Source organism: Caretta caretta, chromosome 13, assembly GCF_965140235.1.
Source record: "Caretta caretta isolate rCarCar2 chromosome 13, rCarCar1.hap1, whole genome shotgun sequence".
Classification (NCBI taxonomy): Eukaryota; Metazoa; Chordata; order Testudines; family Cheloniidae; genus Caretta; species Caretta caretta.
This window is the reverse complement of record NC_134218.1, coordinates 475,581-495,149: the sequence shown is the minus strand read 5'-3', so window position 1 is coordinate 495,149 and position 19,569 is coordinate 475,581. Positions and strand designations below refer to the sequence as shown.

The window sequence follows — 19,569 nt, the reverse complement described above, 5'->3', positions numbered from 1 at the left end:
CGAAAAAGGATTAGCAAGAGAATCCATCTTGTACAGAAATGTTATTGGCCCTCAGACGAGCACATGTAGGGGTGTGGGAGGCTAGCCAAGCCTTTCCCAGCTGGTGGCACTGCTGGGAACTGTGTAGGTGCCTCCTAGAGAGAGCTACCAGCAGTTCCCATACCTGCCTGTCCCCGCCACACGTTCTCCAGGGAGAAGTGCAGGAACACTGACCATGGGAGGCTCACAGCTGCTCCATAACGGAGCCGCGCTATGGAGCAGTTAAAACACCAGCAGCAGGAAGAGACTGTAACTGGTTTCATTCTCCCCAGCCTCTCCTGGCAGGGGCACTGTGGGGAGCAGGGCAGGAGTGCAGGCTGCGGGAGCAGCTCCCGGCTACTCCAGCCCCAGCCTGGACAGCAGCTGTAGGGGAGAGCAGGCCTTTGAGAGGGATATTTACAGGGAACTGTTCTCTGTGTGGCCTGGCTGTTCACTCAGGGCTGGCAGGTGATGTGGAAAGGGGATGTAAAATGGGCCAGTTTTAGGTTCCTGAGTTCATTTTGGAAATGAGGCTGTTGCTAGGCTACCTCTGGAATTCGACAAGGCCTGATGCTTCAAGTCGCTCCCCAGGGGAGCTGTCAATTAACTGTAACTGTATCCAGCATCTTCATGGAGGAGCAAGGCTTCCTGAGCGTCTGCAAAAACGGGCACAGAGGATTGTTTAAAATTCAACTGGAGCCTCACCCATGATCCTGTCCACGTGGCATCCCCCCAGACTCACAGCCCTGAAGCATACGTGCCCCAAGCACAGCCAAGCCATTAGAACCGACTCACAGCACACACCTCTGCCCCAGCTGACACAGGGGATCACCCCCAACACAGTCCACGCTGCGCCTGCATCAGGGCATGCTGGGCAATGGAGATGCTTGCTCACTGTGCTGGAACGGGAAGGAGAAGGTGCCCTGGGATGGCCTAATCACAGAGCCCTGAGGAAAGCACCAGCCAAATACGTCACATGGGCAGGGCTGGGGGGCCATCCACACTACACAAACACTGAGTGCCAACCTGGGTGCTGGAGGACAAGCACATGCCAGCCCCAGCTGCTGGCAGGGGCAACATGCAGTTAGCTACCATAGTTACTGTCTCTCTGGGCTTTCACACCACACCCCTCACCAGAGGTTCGGAGCATCTCCATGGTACCAGGTCTAACAGCAGTATTCATCAGCTAGCAGAGAGGGAAACGCTAAGGGAAAGAGAAGATATAAATGGCATGAACTGAGTCGCCTCTGAAGTTAGCACACTGTCACTCCCCTGGTCAACAGCCACTGTGCCAGGCCCTGCACTCAGGCTCCACAGAGCCAGTCCTGTGTCCCCGTGAGAGCTACGCACCCACACCAGCTTATCCCACCACCCCCGGTTGTCCCGCCTCCCACCCCACCATCAGTCTCAAACCCAACGGCAGGGTTTGGCACCGGCTGAGTCTCCCTGGGTGCTGCCCAGAGCCCAGTGCAACGCAGCCTGATCTGGACTGGGCACAAGCGTAATATCAATACTGCCACGAGGAAGGCCAACTCCACTCCCCTGGGTGCCCCAGTAATTCCCACAACCCCGGACTCCTGCCCAGGCACTAGCCCATCCCCCATGTACCACCCAGGACTGGAACGTAGGAGCCAGTCCGCAGTCCTTGGCCTAAAGCAAAGCGACTCTGCGCCTGTAATATTAGCCTTTGCCTGAAGAACCCCCCCCCCCCGGCATCCCGCCTGGCACATTAATATGCAAATAGAGGCATATTAAGTGCATTCCATGCAAATCTTTTATGCAAATTGGAATCACATTATGTAAATACAGCAACACCTTTACTCTGGGGTAACTAATTGGGCAGAGGAACAGGGAGGGAGGAATTTGCACATGGAGGCCTGAAGGGGCTGTTTTCTGAGCCAGCCCCAGTCTGCATGGACCAGGAACCAGAAAACAGCCAGCACAGTCCTCAGGGGAGATCTGGCGGGTAAGTTTGAGCTCATTCCTCCCAGGACTGGAAGCAAGCCAATGGTGAGAGTCTGAAACCCAACACAACCACCCCTGCAAGAGGACGACTTGGGGAACGTAATGCCATGGAGCTATCCTGTGGGGGAGGGGATGCAGTGCCATGGAGCTACCCCTGGAGAGGAATGCAGTGGTGGGGGAAGGGGATGGGTGCAAGGCCCATGTGCCTGTTGCTGGGAAGGAAGAGGGAACCCCTGGCTGAAGTGATGATGATGCTCCCTTCAGGGCAGAGCCGTTGCCGCTCCCACCTTGGCGTTCCCAGGGAGGAGGGTTCTGGATGGGATGGTAACTGGCCCTCTGGCTGCCCCCCATGCACACACCCAGCAGGAGCAGCTCTGCCCAGGTGTGAGTCCCAGGGCCCAGTCTGGCCCTGCTGTGCAAAATCCCTGTGTCCACAGAGCCCATCCGCCACCCCACCCCCAGCTCCCTGGCCCTGCTCATCCAGCTTCGCAGCAAGGGTCACGTCTCCACCAGAGTCCAGCACCATCACTGGACAGTCACTGCACTGTGTGTGTCGGGGCGCTCCCCAGGGCACTGCCCACCGCCTCCCCTTCCCCTCCCACCGGGGGCACCGCCATCCCGCTTCCCATCGCCCGCCCCCCCCTTCCCATCGCCCCCCACAGCACCATCACTGGACAGTCACTGCACTGTGTGTGTCGGGGCGCTCCCCAGGGCACTGCCCACCGCCTCCCCTTCCCCTCCCACCGAGGGGACCGCCATCCCGCTTCCCATCGCCCACCCCCCCTTCCCATTGCCCCCCACAGCACCGCCAGCCCCCCCGACTTCCCATCACCCCCCACAGCACCATCACTGGACAGTCACTGCACTGTGTGTGTCGGGGCGCTCCCCAGGGCACTGCCCACCGCCTCCCCTTCCCCTCCCACCGAGGGGACCGCCATCCTGCTTCCCATCGCCCACCCCCCCTTCCCATTGCCCCCCACAGCACCGCCAGCCCCCCCGACTTCCCATCACCCCCCACAGCACCATCACTGGACAGTCACTGCACTGTGTGTGCCGGGGCGCTTCCCAGGGCACTGCCCACCGCCTCTCCTTCCCCTCCCACCGAGGGGACCGCCATCCCGCTTCCCATCGCCCGCCCCCCCTTCCCATCCCCCCCACAGCACCGCCAGCCCCCCTGACTTCCCATCACCCCCCACAGCACCATCACTGGACAGTCACTGACTGCGTGTGTCGGGGTGCTCCCCAGGGCACTGCCCACCACCGCCCCTTCCCCTCCCACCGAGGGCACCGCCATCCTGCTTCCCATCGCCCACCCCTCCCTTCCCATCGTCCCCCACAGCACCGCCAGCCCCCCCCCAACTTCCCATCACCCCACCGGGGCACCGCCACCCCAACTTCCCATCACCCCCCCCAGACACCAGCAGCTCCCCCAACTTCCCAACACCCCACCAGGGCACTGACAGCCCCCCTTCCCATCACCGCCAAGGACACCGCCAGCCCCCACCACTTCCCATCACCCCACTGGAGGCACCGCCAGCCCCCACCACTTCCCATGGCCGACCCCCAGACACCACCAGCCCCCACCACTTCCCATGGCCGCCCCCCCAGACACCGCCAGCCCCCCTTCCCATGGCCGCTCCCCACAGACATCGCCAGCCCCCCCACACTTCGCATCACCCCCTGGGACACCGCCAGCCCCCCTTCTCCATCTACCCCCAGGGCATTGCCCACAACTTCCCTTCATCCCCTCCCATTGAGGGCATCGTCAGCCCCCGACACCGCCAGCCCCCCTTCCCATCGTGCCCCTGGGACACCTCCAGCCTGCCCTTCCCCCAGTGCCCCCGGGTGCTGCCAGTTTGCCTCCTCCCCTCCCCCTGTGCCCACACAGCACTGGAGGTGGCAGCTGTCCATCTAGGGGGTATTCCCTGCTCTGGATTTTCTCTGAACCTACTGGCCCTGCTGAAGCCCCATCAAACAATGACTGTGTCTAAAACTGCCCGGCCCTGAGGGCTCCTAATCCACTCGAGCAGCCTTCCCACCCCACTCAGGGATGCTCCTTGCCTTCAGTGCAGCCCCCCCCCAGCAGGGCCTTTCCTCCCGTGCGGCAGGGGCACCCGCTGTGCCTGGCCATGCTCCTGGCCTAGCTCCAGCCCCCTCCCCTCCCGGCAACAGGCCTGGGCCCTGCAGAGACATACCAAGGTCACTTTACCTTTCCCACGTACAGCGGCTCCGTGCCCGTGTACTCCTCAACCACAAAGAACTGGTTCCACACCCAGCCGCGCTTCACACGTCCGCCTGCCAGCAGCATGCTGTCCCCTGACTGCTCCAGGCCCGGCCTCCCAGCCTCCATGTGAATGGCCAGGGCCCCCAGCTGCTCCAGGGTGCAGAGTAGCAGAAATATGGTCCACGAGAAGCCTGGCAGAGCCATCACTACTGCGCACCGGGAGGCTGCATGGAGAGTGGCTTTCAGAGAGGACGCTGACATCCTTTGGGGAGCAGGAAGGGGCCTGACACCACCACTGTGGGGCTCACCAGCCCGGATGGGGCAGCTTCCCCATCCCCGCCGAGACCTCACTCCAGGCAGTCAGGCTCCTCAGGGTGCCTGTGGGCTAGGAGTTACGTCTGCCAAGGCCCCAGGCATGCTGCTGACAGCAACAAGCAACCAGCATCCTTGGCTCCTGGCATTGGGCTGAGCAAGGAGAGAACAGTCAAGCTTTCTGCCTTGAAGAGGCTACAGCCTGGGCCCGCTCAGAGACTCTGTGTGGCCAGACAACTAGTGCTTTCCCATCAGCGCTCGCATGCCACATTCGCCAGCGACCCAGGGCTGCGCTGCTCCGTGGCTGGGCTGGTGGCTGCAGTTCCTTGGGAGCCAGGGGTCAAAAGACCATTTATCCCCCCCTCTGCTCTCCCCATATGCCACCCTGGGGACACTTCAGCAAGCAGAGAGGGGGGTTCTGCTGCCTGTGGCAGGGCTCTCCCTGTGGGGGCAGAGAAGGCTGCACTTGTGGTTTGCAGGACAGCAGAGCGAGCACCTTTGCATTAAGTTTCATGAGAGATCTTAACAGGAGTGGCCTGTTGTGGCCAAGACGGGCGCTCACCCACTCCGGAAACAGGCCCCGTGCTATCAGGCTACAGATCCACGTGTGGCAGGCCTTGGCACAGGGCTGCTCAGGCTGAGGGCATTTGTATTCTCCATCTTTGCGGCTGTTGCACTCCAGTTTCCAGAGGAGAACCCTTCACCAAGCTGCTGCCAGCCACTTCCATCCTCTGCCAGTTCACTCGGGTGAGCACAGGGCAACTGCCAGCGTCTCTGGGAACCTGAAAGAGGCCAAGATGTTAGTGACGACCCCTGGGCTGAGCACTGAACTACCCGCTCTGAGTGCCTCCCCTTGCCTGGCTGCCCCTCATGCTCCCTTCATCTCCTGTGCTTGCTGCCCGGCTCTTTTTCTCCCCGGCTTTCTCTCCTTCTTTGTGGTGCTGCTGTCCCCTCCCTTGATGCCACGTGTGGGAGCCTGGCATTGCAGGAGCTGCGAGAGCCAGGGACATCGGGAGGAGGAGGAGGAGGAGGGTAGCAGAGAAGTGGAGCTTTCATCTCTATGGAAATTCCTGTATTTAGCAAGGATCCGGAGAACAGCGACGGCTCAAACCAGCGCGCCTCCCCCTCACACTGCTTCTGGGATCCAAGTGAGAGTAAGTACAGTTACTCAGGGTGATCAGATGGCGCCGGGAGGGCCTCACAGGCTAACGCTCCCAACAGTGGCTGTTGGTGTGGGGCTGAGGGACACAGGTTTTGCGTGACACCCTGTGTGTGCAGCTGAGCACCCTAATGAGCGCGTGCTTTGGACAACACCAGCCTGAACCAGGACTGGAGCTCAGGGGAGACTGGCTCCCCAATTCTGGCCTCCACCCATTAGCCTGTCCAGCCCCTCTCACCAGCCTCACCCTTTGATATTCTCAGACTGGGAAGGAGCTGCCAGCCCCGAATTTGGGTCTATGGGAGCCAGAGTGACCTTCATTGAGCTCCAGGTCAACAGCAGTTGAGGAGATGAGTCCAGAGAATACTCAATACCAACTTCCCAGACAGCTCTGGCCTTGTCCCAGACACAGACAAACAAGCCTGGGCAAGAGATTTGTGACCTGCCACCAGGATGGAAACATGCTCTGTGCAACAGGGACCATTTCAGATGGTTTGCAATAAGCCTTGCCTTGCTCTTGGGAGGATGGACAGGCACCTCTCTGTCCCCCTTGCAGCTGGAGCTTCCCACAGAGGCCAGCCAGAGCCACGCACTCTGCTCCTCAAACATTCCGCTGAAATGGACTTGCCAAGTTCATCTCCCGCTATCTGTTACTGGAGACGACAGAGTGGAGGGGCAGGGCAAGGGGCATCCTGAACCGTGTCCCTTACAAATCAGACTAGGATCTGCCCGGAGCACAGGAGTCACACAGCAGCCTGGAGAAGCGCTCCTCAAAGCCCAGCCGCTGACAGATGCTACAAACCCAAGTTCGGCGGCAGCTGACAAGTCCCTCGCATGCACTCGGCTCCCTGCCCTCCTAGGACAGGCACACGGGCCCGGCGGGCTTGATGCACACAGCACGCCAGCTCGCTGCAGCATTGCTTCGGTATTTCCCTGCCCCCCCCACACCCACAGCATGCAGGGCTTTCACGTGGCGAAGACAATGAGCATCACTCAGTTCCTATTCCTACACAGCACACAGGTGTCATGCACACGCCAGCACACACACATCAGCCAGCTCGTGTGCACACGCGCACACATGCCTGCTACAGCATATACACGTATGCCCTGTATAACATGCACAGGGGCCAGTGCACTCGCACACACTGAACTGTGGGCACCTGATGCTCTGAGGAACACAGGGTCTCTGGTGCACTTTGAGGAGTCAGGAATTATTGTTCAGCCTCATTAATGCTTCCTTCCCAAATGCATCGCCCAGAGGTCCTGCTGCCTGGGCCCGCTCTTCAGCGGACAGGGCTGTAGCAAGGCCTCTTGTCACTGAAATATTGCCCCTCTCACTGCACGTGCTACCGGATACTCACTAGTAAATGCAAAGAGCGATGACCCATGCACTAGGCCCAACAGAGCATGAGTAAAGGGCATCCCCCAGCCATCCTGGCGCACTCATTTCTAGTGTGAGGCAGAGGGTCTTGGAGTCACTTTTGCCAATTAGGCAGCTTGCCCTGTGATCAAACCATATGAAAGACATTTTAAAGCAGGAAACTGTTTCTAGGAGGCAGGGAGGGATGAGTGGGCAGAACTGCCGGAGGGTGCAGAGCTGACAATGTCGGCCACCAGTCCACAATCACTTGGGCTGAATCCTCCACCCCTTGGCATCAGAAGCATTGCTGTGCGAAGTCAGTGGGATGCATCTAGCCCAGGGGTGGGCAAATTTTTGGCCTGAGGCCGCATCCACTTTCAGAAATTGTATGGAGGGCTGGTTAGGGGAGGCTGTGCCTCCCCAAACAGCCAGGCGTGGCCCAGCCCCCGCCCCCTATCTGACCCCCCTGCTTCTTACCCCGACAGCCCCTCTGGGACCCTTGCCCCATCCACCCACCCACCCCTTCTCCCTGTCCCCTGACCGCCCCCGGAACCCCCATCCCTGACTGCCCCCTGCCACCCCATCCACCCCCTCCTCTCCTGACTGCCCCATCCACCTCCCCTGCTCCCTGACCACCCCCAGAGCCCCTGCCCCCATTCAACCCCCCTGTTCCCTGCCCTCTGAGCGCCCGCACCCCTATCCACACCCCCGGCCACGGACCACCCCCCAAACTCCCTTGCCCCCATCCAACCCCCCTCCCCCGCTCCCTGCCCCCTTACCGCGCTGCCTGGAGCGCGGGTGGCTGGCAGCGCAGCTGCACCAGGACAGGCCGCCGGGCCGCCCAGCTGGAGCCAGCCACGCCGCGCAGGGCAGAGGGCACCGGGTCGGGCCGCCGAGCCGCCCAGCTGGAGCCAGCCATGCCGTGCAGGGCAGAGGGCACCGGGTCGGGCTGCCGGGCCGCCCAGCTGGAGCCAGCCGCGCCGCGCAGGGCAGAGGGCACCGGGTCGGGCTGCCGGGCCGCCCAGCTGGAGCCAGCCGCGCCGCGCAGGGCAGAGGGCACCGGGTCGGGCCGCCGGGCCGCCCAGCTGGAGCCAGCCACGCCGCGCAGGGCAGAGGGCACCGGGTCGGGCCGCCGGGCTGCGCTGCCCCAGGAGCTCACAGCCCTGCTGCCCAGAACATTGTCCCGGCCGTGTACTGAGAAGAGGCTGCGAGGGAGGGGGTACAGCAGGGAGGGGCCGGGGACGAGCCTCCCGGGCCAGGAGCTCAGGGGTAGGGCAGAACGGTCCCGCGGGCTGGATGTGGCCCACAGTTTGCCCACCTCTGATCTAGCCCCATCTCCAGATGGCCAGAGCCAGCTGCTCCCGGGGAGCAAAATGCCCTGTAACAAACAATAATGGCACGCACAAAACCACAAGTAATGCACAGGCGTGTACATAAACATGCTGTACAAAGCATCAGTGACAATGGCCAGTGTAACACAGTCACGCCTGACCAGAAAGTCTCTGGCTATTGTGGAGCTTTCATCTCCAGGTCAGACCACTCTAGTCCGGCCCTGCTGGGCAATGACCGGGCCTGACAAATCTCACTAGGTCTAGGGTTTTACAGACTCTGCAAACCTGCCTGAGCGCCTGACAACAAATTCCTCCCAGCAGCGATCCAGCTAAAGCAGGTTTTCTAGCTAGAGGTTGGCCTCAGCTCTGCCCTGGGGAGAGAAGAGCCCCCAGGCCAAGGGTGGGGCCTTGTGACAAAGTGGGACTGTGCTTAATGTTTCCTCTGAATACTGTAGGGGTGTCTCAGTTTCCCCTAGGCATTTCTTAAGTATCCCACCACCTAGATAAGGGTGTATGATCCTTGCAGAGCCCGAGAGGGCAGGTGTGTGCAGGGGTCTGGACACAGAGAATGGCCGACACCCTATTTCCTGGCACCTGATGGCCTGGCCCTTCCCCCCTGCAAGGTGAGAGCTAAAGGGTTGGAGAACAAAGGACTCAGGTGACCTCCTGGCCCGGGAAAGGGACAAAGCCCAAAGGAGGAGGGGCTGGAGGGAGCTTCAGTTTGGGGCTGGCTGGGACATGGAGTGAAGTGCAGACGTGGTTGTCTGGCTCACTGCCCCCCAAAATGGACCCAGCTGAGGGGTCCGGTTCTCTGCACCTACAAGCTCTGTGTTAGACCATGTTCCTGTCATCTAATAAACCTCTGTTTTACTGGCTGGCTGAGAGTCACATCTGACTGTGGAGTTGGGGTGCAGGATCCTCTGGCTTCCCCAGGAGCCCCGCCTGAGCAGACTCGCTGTGGGAAGCGCACGGAGGGGCAGAGGATGCTGAATGCTCCGAGGTCAGACCCAGGAAGGTGGAAGCTGTGTGTCCTGCAGACAGGCTGCTCACAGAAAGGAGACTTCCCCAGAGTCCTGCTTGGCTTTATGGGGAGCAGTTCCAGAGCATCGCCCAGGGACTCCGTGACAACTGGTGGTCATGGTGGGATGTACTGCACCCTGTGGATGGCACTTCCTGCAGTAAGTGACTGGGGAGCAGTAAAATGAAGGGGGACTGACAGGGACCAGGTGTGCTAAAGATTCAGAGAGAGACTGCTTCAGGGGGCGGTTAACCCCTAGGAGTGTGTGATCAGAGAGAAGGACTGTAATCCCCGGGGGATTACAGCAAGCGGTCCCAGGGGCGGAAGAGTCTGCAGCTTGACCCTGACAAAGAGGGGGTGACCTCGAGAAGGGCTGGTACACTAGGGGTTCTCCCTGGAAACCGTGGGGAGCTGAGAGCACACAGGCCTGTGAGTCCACAGCAACTTGGAAACAGCGGAGTGATGGCCTGTCACCATCTCCTTAAGAAGGACATTGTAACCCTGTGCAGAAAGGAAGGATTGAGCACTGGAAAGTTCACCAAAGCACAGTTAATCGTGCAGCTGGAGGAGGATGACCGCTCTAAGGAACAGATTCCTGACCCCAAATGGGGCTATAGCAGGATCTGGGAGCAGCCGGAGTGGGAGCCAGGCATCCCCAAGACTCCTGTCCCCGACCAGACGAGGGTCTTCACTATCGGGTTCCCCATCAGGGGATCGGAGATGGACGGGATTGGAGCTGAGTCCGAGAGAGCAAGAGGACTGTGAGAGACAGCGAGAGCCTGAGAAAGAGCTGCAGAAGCAGCAGCAGCATGAACTGGCGGTGGGGGAGCGGAGAGGCTTAGGGGACCTCCCAGGGGTGAGTGGGGATAGACCCCGGGGGGCCAGTTCCACAGGGAACCTCGAGACTACATTGCTGCCCCTGGTTAAGGAGGGGGGGGATGTGGATGCCACCTCACTGCCTTTGAGCAGGCTGGAGATTTGAACCAGGGGGACCCTGCGGAAAAGCCCCGGTGTCTAGCTCCCTTCCTGGGTCCCAAGGCCATAGACTCCGTCAGCCAGATGGATGGGGAGGTGGACAGGCTCCCACTCCTGACCCCAACCTATATGTCTGTGTGGAGTTTCCTGGGATCAGGCCCCTGGGACCTCCAGTGGGAGCGGAAGGTGATTGTCAATGGGGAGACATTCCTGGGAGGGCGAGATCCTGGGACAGAGGGAACTGTTGTCAGGCCCTGGGTGGTGCAGCCTCAGATGCTGAGGGGCTGTGTGAACTGGGTGAGGGTCCCAGGGACGAAGCCCCTCGCCCTGCCTATGGCCCATATCCCTGTGCAGACCCAGGAGGGGTCGGGCTGGCTGGTCGTTGGGGTTCTCCAGGACACCAGCTGTGAGACCCTGTTGTGGGGTGACTGTGTCTCTTTGGGACAGGATCCAGACCCTGCTCCGGTAACTGCCAAGGGTTTGAATCTGAATCCAGGGAACCAATCGGTGGGGAGGGGCCTCACGCTGGCTCTGATGCAGTGAGGAAAGCAGCGAGCACGGGCAGCGCTGAGCACAGTGGGAGCTGAGACCCCAGCTGAGTGGGGGGAGACACAGGCAGGGCAGGGGATCTGTTGGGAGTGGCAAGGTGCTTGGTAAGGAAAGTTTGGATGAGCCGAGGCAGCCTTGTGAGCTTATGGCTTTGTCTAGTCAGCAGGGCGGGAAGGAGAGGAGAGTGGAAGATGAGTGTCCCTGGACCCTACCTATTACCTGGGTGGAGAATTGGGACAGTGAAGGAAATCTGCCTGTGTCTGTCAGAGGTATTGACTTGCTTATGGAGGGAGCCACCCTGATCTCCAAGCAGTTGTCTGTGACCAGCCTTGTGTGCTGGGACAAGGAGAAAGAGATCCCAAGCTGTGTGTCTGGTAAAGGAGAAAGTGTGTCCAGCTCTTCTTTGTCTGTGGAGCAGACAGAAGGGGCCTTTCAGCCTGTGATGGCTGAGGATAGTGCAGTTGTCTCAGAGCTCATTCTGGATTCAGCTAAAGCCCAGGAACGGAAGGGCCCTAAGTTTGGGTCTGCTCGGGAGAATGGCCCTGTAACTAGGTCTCATCCAGTTAGTGTCTATGTAAAATCCCCGAGACCAGACAATTCTGGTGCTTGTATTTTGCCTGGAACTTGTGTGTGGCAAAGGGAAGGAGAATGCTTCTGACCTTTCATCTAGGAAGTCTGTAAGTTTGCCTGAAAGAGGATTTGTGTAGGAATCCGCCTGGTGGGCCAGAGGTAATTCTGGATGTAAGGGAGACCCAGAAAGAGTCTGTTGTTGTTCAGGAAAGTGTTCCTCTAGAGCAAGCCCTAGGTAAAGAGGGTAAGAGCAGAATTTCTGTGAGGGGTGAATTGTTGCATAGAAAAGGGCTCTCTGTGCGTTGAAGGAGGCTCTAATCCAGGGACTGGTAAATCTGGTAAACCCAGACTTTGCCAAGGCCTTTATAGTGTTCACCGACGCCTCAGACACAGGGCTCGGTGAGAGGCTGATGCCAAGCGGCGGATAACAGAGACACCTGGTCAGAGGGGGGCCAAGATCAGGATGGGGGCTCTTAACCAAGAGAGCCCGAATTGCAGCCTTCCAGACTGCAGCGCTGGGAGAAGACCCAATCCCAGTTTGACCCCCTGGGGTTTTGGGGTGGCAAAAGGGCACGGGCCACATAAACCTTCCCACATGCGGCATGCAAGTGCCATCAAGCACACCCGACCTAAGGGAGGGCGTGAAACTGGCAGGGCGTAAAACTGGAAGGGCCTGGTGTAACTCCCACCAAGGAATGGGAGAGATGCTGGGGCATCCATGGGAACATTGGTGGCTTCCAACTTCCCCAGGTCACCGGATAAAGTGACCTCGCTCAGTTCGGTCTCCAATGGGGGAGAGATGTGACGAAGTGGGAATGTTCTTAATGTTTCCTCTGAATACTGTAGGGGTGCCTCAGTTTCCCCTATGCAGTTCTTAAGTATCTAGGTGGTGGGGTAAGGGTGTATGATCATTGCAGAGCCCTAGAGGGCAGGTGTGCGCAGGGGTCTGGACACAGAGAATGGCCAACACCCTGTTTCATGGCAACTGATGGCCTGGGCCCTTCCCCCCTGCAAGGTGAGAGCTAAAGGATTGGAAAACAAAGGAATCCTGGCCCAGGAAAGGGACAAAGCCTAGAGGAGGAGGGGCTGGAGGGAGTTTCCGTTTGGGGCTGGCTGCAGATGAGGAGTGAAGTGCAGATGTGGTTGTCTGGCTCACTGCCCCCCAAAATGGACCTGGCTGAGGGGTCCTGTTCTCTATACGTACAAGCTCTGTTTTAGACCATGTTCCTGTCGTCTAATAAACCTTCTGTGTTCCCAGCTGGCTGAGAGTCCCGTCTGACTGTGGAATTGGGGTGCAGGACCCTCTGGCTTCCCCAGGACCCCACCTGGGCGGACTCGCCGTGGGAAGCGCACGGAGGGGCAGAGGATGCTGAATGCTCCGAGGTCAGACCCAAGAAGGTGGAAGCTGTGTGAGCTTCTTGCCCTGAAGACAGTCTGTTCACAGGAAGGAGACTTCACCAGAGTCCTGCCTGGCTTCGTAGGGAGCAGTTCCAGAGCATCGCCCGGGAACTCCGTGACAAGCCTTTCCATGGGAATAACAACCCATCCCTGCTCTGTTTTCTCCTCAGCCCAACGTGAACCCAAGGATGTTCCAGCCCCACTGAAAAAGTTAAAACCCACCATGCTGAAGCGGACTGGCGCTTCGGGAAGTTGGTCCCATAGCACTGGCCAGAAATGGCTCCCATCCCGTGGCTGCTCTGGGTGGGCGTGAAATCAGCTGGTGGATCTCAGGCCAGCTGCTAGCAAACATGCACTCACCCCTTGTGCCCCAGAGCCTGTCCTGCTCCTTGGCTCTCAGCCCCAAGGTGGGGCGAAGCTCACACTATTTCCGCCCGTGCTGAGGCTGCCTGGGGACAAGCAAAGGGCATCCACCTCTTGAGCTGTCAGTGCTAAGTTGTTGTTATTACACAACACTTCTGCGCTGCAGTGAGACCTGTAGCTATAACACAGATGGGCTGCACTCAGGAAACGCAACTGGTAGAATCAGAACTTAACAAAGGGACCATTCTGGTCCTGTGTCCAGGCCTGTGACAATACCAAGTACACTGTGGAAGCAACCACCAAAGCCCTGCCCATTCTCACCCTTTGCCCATCACCAGAGCCTTGCCCACTCAGCCACGCTCAGATTCACCAGAAGTCTCCACAGGGAACATACACACAGCCCCCCGGGTCTGGGAAATGCCTAGAGGTGGCAGAGAAAGGGCATTAGCCCAAGCTGAAATAGCCAATTTCACCTGACAGGCACATTTGTGTGTTCCTACAGGACATATTTGTGTCCAAGAAACAAGGGATGGCCCTTGCAGCAGGAGCACACACGGCATCCACAGCAGGTTCAGACTGGTGCATGGCAAGGGGCGGAGCACCAAAGAGTGGAGGAAAAGTCTCCTATGGTGGGAGACGGGGAAAGGAGGAAACACACACACCCTCAACTCACTGCTAATTTAAAACCAAATATTGGCCTACCTAGAGCACAGCTCTGCAGCCCCTCCTCATGCTCCTACGTCAGTAGACTCGGGTCCCAACATGCAGCCTGGGCCAGGTGATGCTTACACACTGAAGACAGACAGAGGGATGGTTTCCTCTTTTATTCTGTTTATGTTTTAACCTAAAAACAAGGCAATTCAATCCAACGAACTGTTACTACAGCGTATGGGTGAGACAAACCCTCAGGAAGGGCCTGAGCTGGGCCAGCGTCACTCCCCTGGAGTCTGTGGAGTTCTTCTGATTTACGTCTTCTGAGGATCTGGCCCATAGTTCCCATGGCAGCTAACTCAACACCCTGTACAACTGCTAACACCAGACTTAGTATGGAGTCCCGAGTACCCAGGGGCTGGGCCACCGCTGCTGTGGGAACCATACCCTTGTGTTTATGCTCTCAGCCATCACAGTGCTTTCTACACTCAATAGCTCCCCATTTTACTGTTGTATTTGAATGAATGTGATTTATCAGGGGTTCTCTCACAAGGTCAAAGTTCAGCTGCATTCTGTCACCCTTGGCATGGGCTGTTGCGGCTAGAGACAGAGGGACAGGAGTTTACACGTCCTCACCTGGCCAGCACTATACATTTGGCAGCAAGATCCCAAAGCGCCAGGGCTTGCTCAGCCTCCATTTGCTCAGCCCCACTGGACACTGCCAGTCTGATCCACTTGCAGCCCTTGACCTTGTGGCTACAGAAACACAGAGAGCTGGAGCAATGTGGGAGCTGAAGCTAAACTGCAGAGTGAGGCCATCCCAAGTCCTCAGACTCCATCCCATTGCTCTCACCCTTACAGTCACACATTTGGATTGTGCTATACAGAGCCGTCGTTAGGCATCAGCAGACTGAACAATTGTTTAGGGCCCCAAGCAGCTCAAGGGGTCCCCTATTTGCTTTTTATTAGGTTGTGACGAAGTGGGACTGTTCTTAATGTTTCCTCTGAATAGTGTGGGGGTGCCTCAGTTTCCCCTAGGCAGTTCTTAAGTATCTAGGGGGTGGAGTAAGGGTGTATGATCATTGCAGAGCCCTAGAGGGCAGGTGTGTGCAGGAGTCTGGACACAGAGAATGGCCGACACCCTGTTTCCTGGCAACTGATGGCCTGGGCCCTTCCCCCCTGCAAGGTGAGAGCTAAAGGGTTGGAGAACAAAGGAATCAGGTGACCACCTGGCCCGGGAAAGGAACAAAGCCCAGAGGAGGAGGGGCTGGAGGGGGGTTTCAGTTTGGGGCTGGCTGGGACATGGAGTGAAGTGCAGACGTGGTTGTCTGGCTCACTGCCCCCCAGAATGGACCCAGCTGAGGGGTCTCGTTCTCTGCACCTGCAAGCTCTGTTTTAGACCATGTTCCTGTCGTCTAATAAACCTTCTGTTTTACTGGCTGGCTGAGAGTCACGTCTGACTGCGAAGTTGGGGTGCAGGACCCTCTGGCTTCCCCAGGAGCACCGCCTGAGCGGACTCACTGGGGGAAGCACACGGAGGGGCAGAGGATGCTGAATGCTCCGAGGTCAGACCCAGGAAGGTGGAAGCTGTGTGAGCTGTGTGTCCTGAAGACAGGCTGCTCACAGAAAGGGGACTACCCCAGAGTCCTAACTGACTTCATGGGGAGCAGTTCCAGAGCATCGCCCAGGGACTCCGTGACATAGGTGTTGTGGGAGGAATATTCCTGCTTAGGGCCCCCAGTGAGTAGCACTGCGTCCAGTGCTATATAAGGGCTGGGGTCAATGGTCTGTTATCTGCATACGTCCACCACACCTTATCCCTTGCCTCGCAGGCTCCCCCAGCCTCCTCCAGGGGCAGCTACTTTCTCTTCCTCTCCCCTTCCTGTAGCCTCTTGGTGCTGCATCCGAAGTGGCTGTGCCAGGACACAAAGTCCTCTGCTGCGGGCAGGGCCCAGGAGCCCAGCACACAAGGGGCAGAGGCTGGCCACAGCACTGATTTCCCAGTGATATTGGCGACCTTTCAGAACAGACTTGGGGCACCACTCCTCTCTGCCACACACGAGCTATGGGCCGTAAATAACTGATGGGAGCTGCTGCTGCCAGAACCAGCACGCAGTGCAGTGTCCTGACGTGACGGCCTACAGGGGCTCATAGGCAGACGTTGTCACAGAGTGTGGGGGAGTCCGGGCCCTGCACCCCTCTTCCTGGGATTCACTGAGACTCTCAGCCAACCAGTAAAACAGTAGGTTTATTGGACAACAGGAACACAGTCCAAAACAGAGCTTGTGGGTACACCCAGGACCCCTCAGTCAAGTCCTTCTGGGGGAGCAGGGAGCTTAGACCCCAGCCCTGGGGTTCCCTGTGTTCCTCCACCCAGCCCCAAACTGAAACTAACCCCCCCTCCCCCCCCAGCCGGCTCTCTCCTGCAGCCTTTGTCCAGTTTCCTGGGCAGAGGTGTTACCTCCCCCTCCTGGCTCAGGTTACAGGCTCTCAGGTCTCCCATTGAAACTCCCCTGCCACATTCCCAGGTCAACACTCCCCCCCTCCCTGCTGCGTCACAGACACACAAGGTGGCTGGCTCTAGCTCATGCTCACACACCCCCTGCACCCCCAGATCAGAATCCAAGTGAAACGCCACCTTTGCTGATGTTCCTCAGTCCCAGCTTCCCAATTATCAGCGTGACTTGTACCCTCCCCGAGAGGGCTTGCTCAGCTTGTCGGTATGTATTTGGCAGAGCCATACTGTACATCATGTTGACAGTGGAAATTACATCCTGAGCTTATGTTTTACACTCTGCCCTGTCAGAACTCACTGCAGCCCAGTGATCAGGACAAATTGAATAGCATCCCGCCCGTGTCAATATTTATTTCATTTTACAAATGCAGCCGATGCAGGGGAAGGGGAGGGGGGGCAAGACCAGCACACAAAAAGGAACAGCCTAACCGCTAATACATCATGCAGCCTGACAAAGCCCTACATAACACAAACTTGCGCTCAGGTGCTGCAATATGGACAGCTATGACTGCAGTCCTCCAGAGACCTGTGCAGGGGCCCCCGCCAAGAGAGAACAGAAAGGGGAAGGCTTTGCCTCCAGGCTGCTAGGAAACTGTAAATAGATTCCTGTAGGAATACACACTCCAAATTCTCTCATGATATACACACACACACCCCTGATACATGCACACATCTACACACACGCAAATGTCTACACAGACTCACAACTGCATTCAGACATTCCACACAGACCATACACAAAACCTACATGCACAAACTTGCAGCACTACCTGCATATATACACTTGGGGATGAGTTCTGCAGTTGGGGGTCTCATCACACCAAACATCCATCTTCCAGCTCTCAGAAGCATCACCTGGGGCCTCACGAGCTCCATCTTCCCTGACAAGCAGGATACGAATGGTCTCTACACACCCACACCCCTTCCTGACAGCTGGAAATCAATTACTAGTGCCCCATTAGGCTGCCAATGGATTACTCAGCCTGCCCTGTTCAGAATCACACTCCTCTCCACCAGGACCATCTGGCAAGTGGAGCACCCTGAAGAGGCGAGCTTGCACTGGAGAAGGCTTAGGGGAACTGCATGGCAGGTGTCTGAGCTCCAGGGTCTCTTCCTAGCCCTTGCCTATTGGGTGTCCTGCATTTTCATCCTGCCGGTCCCAAGTAGCCGCGGAACTCCCTGCCAGCCTCAACACTGAGCATGGAAGGCATACAGAAGGTAGAGAAGACAGCAGCCTGGGAGCAAAACAAGCATCCGGAGTGGGGAGAGGGACAGAGTGGGGAGAGGGGTCAGGAAGACAGAGAGATGGAGGCAGGGAATAGAAAAACCCACCCAGCCAGACGCAGCACTTCCCGCTGGCGACAGGCAGTTAGGGCTGCCTACGTCATCCAGGGCCAGATGGAGCCACCCGCAAATGTGCAAGTATGAATTGCAGAGGAAGAGGGTAGGCCCTGTGGTGGGTCCCTGAGGGGAGGACCTGAGTGGATAGGGCCAGTCTGTGGGGGGCCCAGGAGGCGGGTAGGGCAGGCCAGTCCCCAAAAGGGGTGACGCAGGTGCCCTGCTAGGCTCCCCTGCCACTAGGCTCTGGGCCTGCCCAGGAAACCGCCAGCAAGAGCTTAGCTCAGAGCCTCACCCCTCTGGCAGCCTCAGGGCAGGTCCATTGCCAGGCAACCAGCACTGCCTGGTGCCCAGGTTGGTGCCCCAGCTGCCAGACTGGGCTCTGCTCCAGACCTCTCCCTCCCTAGCTCCGTGGGAGAGGTGGAGTGCCTTGCTCAGGAGCAGGAGGGAATAGCTACCTCCATGGGACACCCAAGGCTGGGGAGTCAGGGCAGAGTGTCAGCAGGGTCCCACTTGCCTCCGCTTTGATGTGGACAATGGAGAGTGACAGAGCACAAGGAGCAGCGGGACGTGGATTTCATGGCTGGGCAGGGGCATGAGCCCACCCGAGATCTGCAGCTCGCCACACGAGGAGAGTCAAAGCCAGGGGACCCCGCAGTTCAGAGAAGGGGGGCTCAGAGAGGGTGAGCAGGGGCTGTTAAAATGTTCCCAAATTCCCCATCATCACCCCAGCTGAGACAGTTCCCCATGGCCATGCGCCACTGACACATGAGAGAAGATCCAGGCTGGGTAGGCTACTCCTGGCCTAGCCCTGGCCGGGTCCCAGAAAGCTGATATTAAAGCAAATGCCTGTTTATTTCAAGAGACGCCTCAGCCCCTCTCATGGGGCCCGCACCTGCAGAGACACTGAGCTCTTCCCCCAAGGGATAGCTGTCTCATTCTGCCCTGTGGTTTCATTCCGTACTCAAGCCAGCCAGGTGCTCCCGCTGCTCAGCCCACAGTCCCAGGGCACCAGCTGCCTGCCCCAGGCAGTAGGGATTTCACACCAGGCTCCCACTTTGTTCTAATGCCCCGCATCTCCCATCATTCCCAGGCAGGGGGCTCCTTCTGCAGCTGGACGCAGAGGCAGCTGACACCCGGGGTCCTAGTCTCAGAGTACCCAGCGAGCTGAGCAGCTGTCAGGATGTGTGCCAAAACGGCACAGTCCACCCAAGGAAGAATTCTGCAGCTGTCTGCAGCGCCTGTGCATAACGGGATCTGGCCCCACAGAGTGAAGCTCACACCCAGGGCTCATGGAAGCTGCAGTCTGCTCCCCTCCATGCAGCTAACACTGAACAACACCAAACCAGGGGTCCAGGCCGGACCTGCGGGGGGGCACATTGGGCTTATCTGGGGCAGGGGTGGATCATGACCCTGGGAGGCCCAAAGGAAGGAGTGTCAGGATTTAGGGAGAGCCCAGCGCCATGCTGCACTGCCCCTGCCGAGCCCCCCTCCCCTCCACATGGAAAGCCAGTGGTGAGTTTGTGGCCTGAGCCACACATGTCACACTAGATAGTCACAATGGTCCCTCCTGTCCCGAATCTCGTCATAGCCCACACTGAGCACTCTCTGAGGCAGGGGCTGCCTCTCCCTTAGTGTCTGTGCAGCACCCAGCTCCCTACTTGGGGCCTCTGGGTACTACCAACAAATAACCCAACCCCGCCCTGCCCAGCCTGGAGCCAGGGCCTGCCCAGCCTGGAGCCAGGGCCTGCCCAGCCTTGCCGGCTGTGTCAGTGCCGAAGCAACGGGGAAACTGCCGAAGCAGTGCTCCCAACCACAGCGGA

At 58.6% G+C, this 19,569-nt stretch overlaps 1 protein-coding gene across 6 annotated transcripts in view; it reads right to left on the bottom strand.

Annotated features, from left to right (window-relative positions):
* Window positions 1-19,569, bottom strand: part of CDH22 (cadherin 22) — a 177,694-nt gene that overhangs the window by 119,394 nt on the left and 38,731 nt on the right. For 5 of the 6 annotated variants that reach the window (XM_048820243.2, XM_075118603.1, XM_048820237.2 and 2 more), the window contains exon 2: window positions 4,193-5,301. In XM_048820243.2, the coding sequence (XP_048676200.2) occupies window positions 4,193-4,468 (276 nt within the window). In that variant the 5' untranslated portion in view covers window positions 4,469-5,301. Of the gene's footprint in view, window positions 1-4,192; window positions 5,302-7,039; window positions 7,129-19,569 lie in introns of those variants that run through there. The other variant, XM_048820238.2, reaches the window with a different exon arrangement.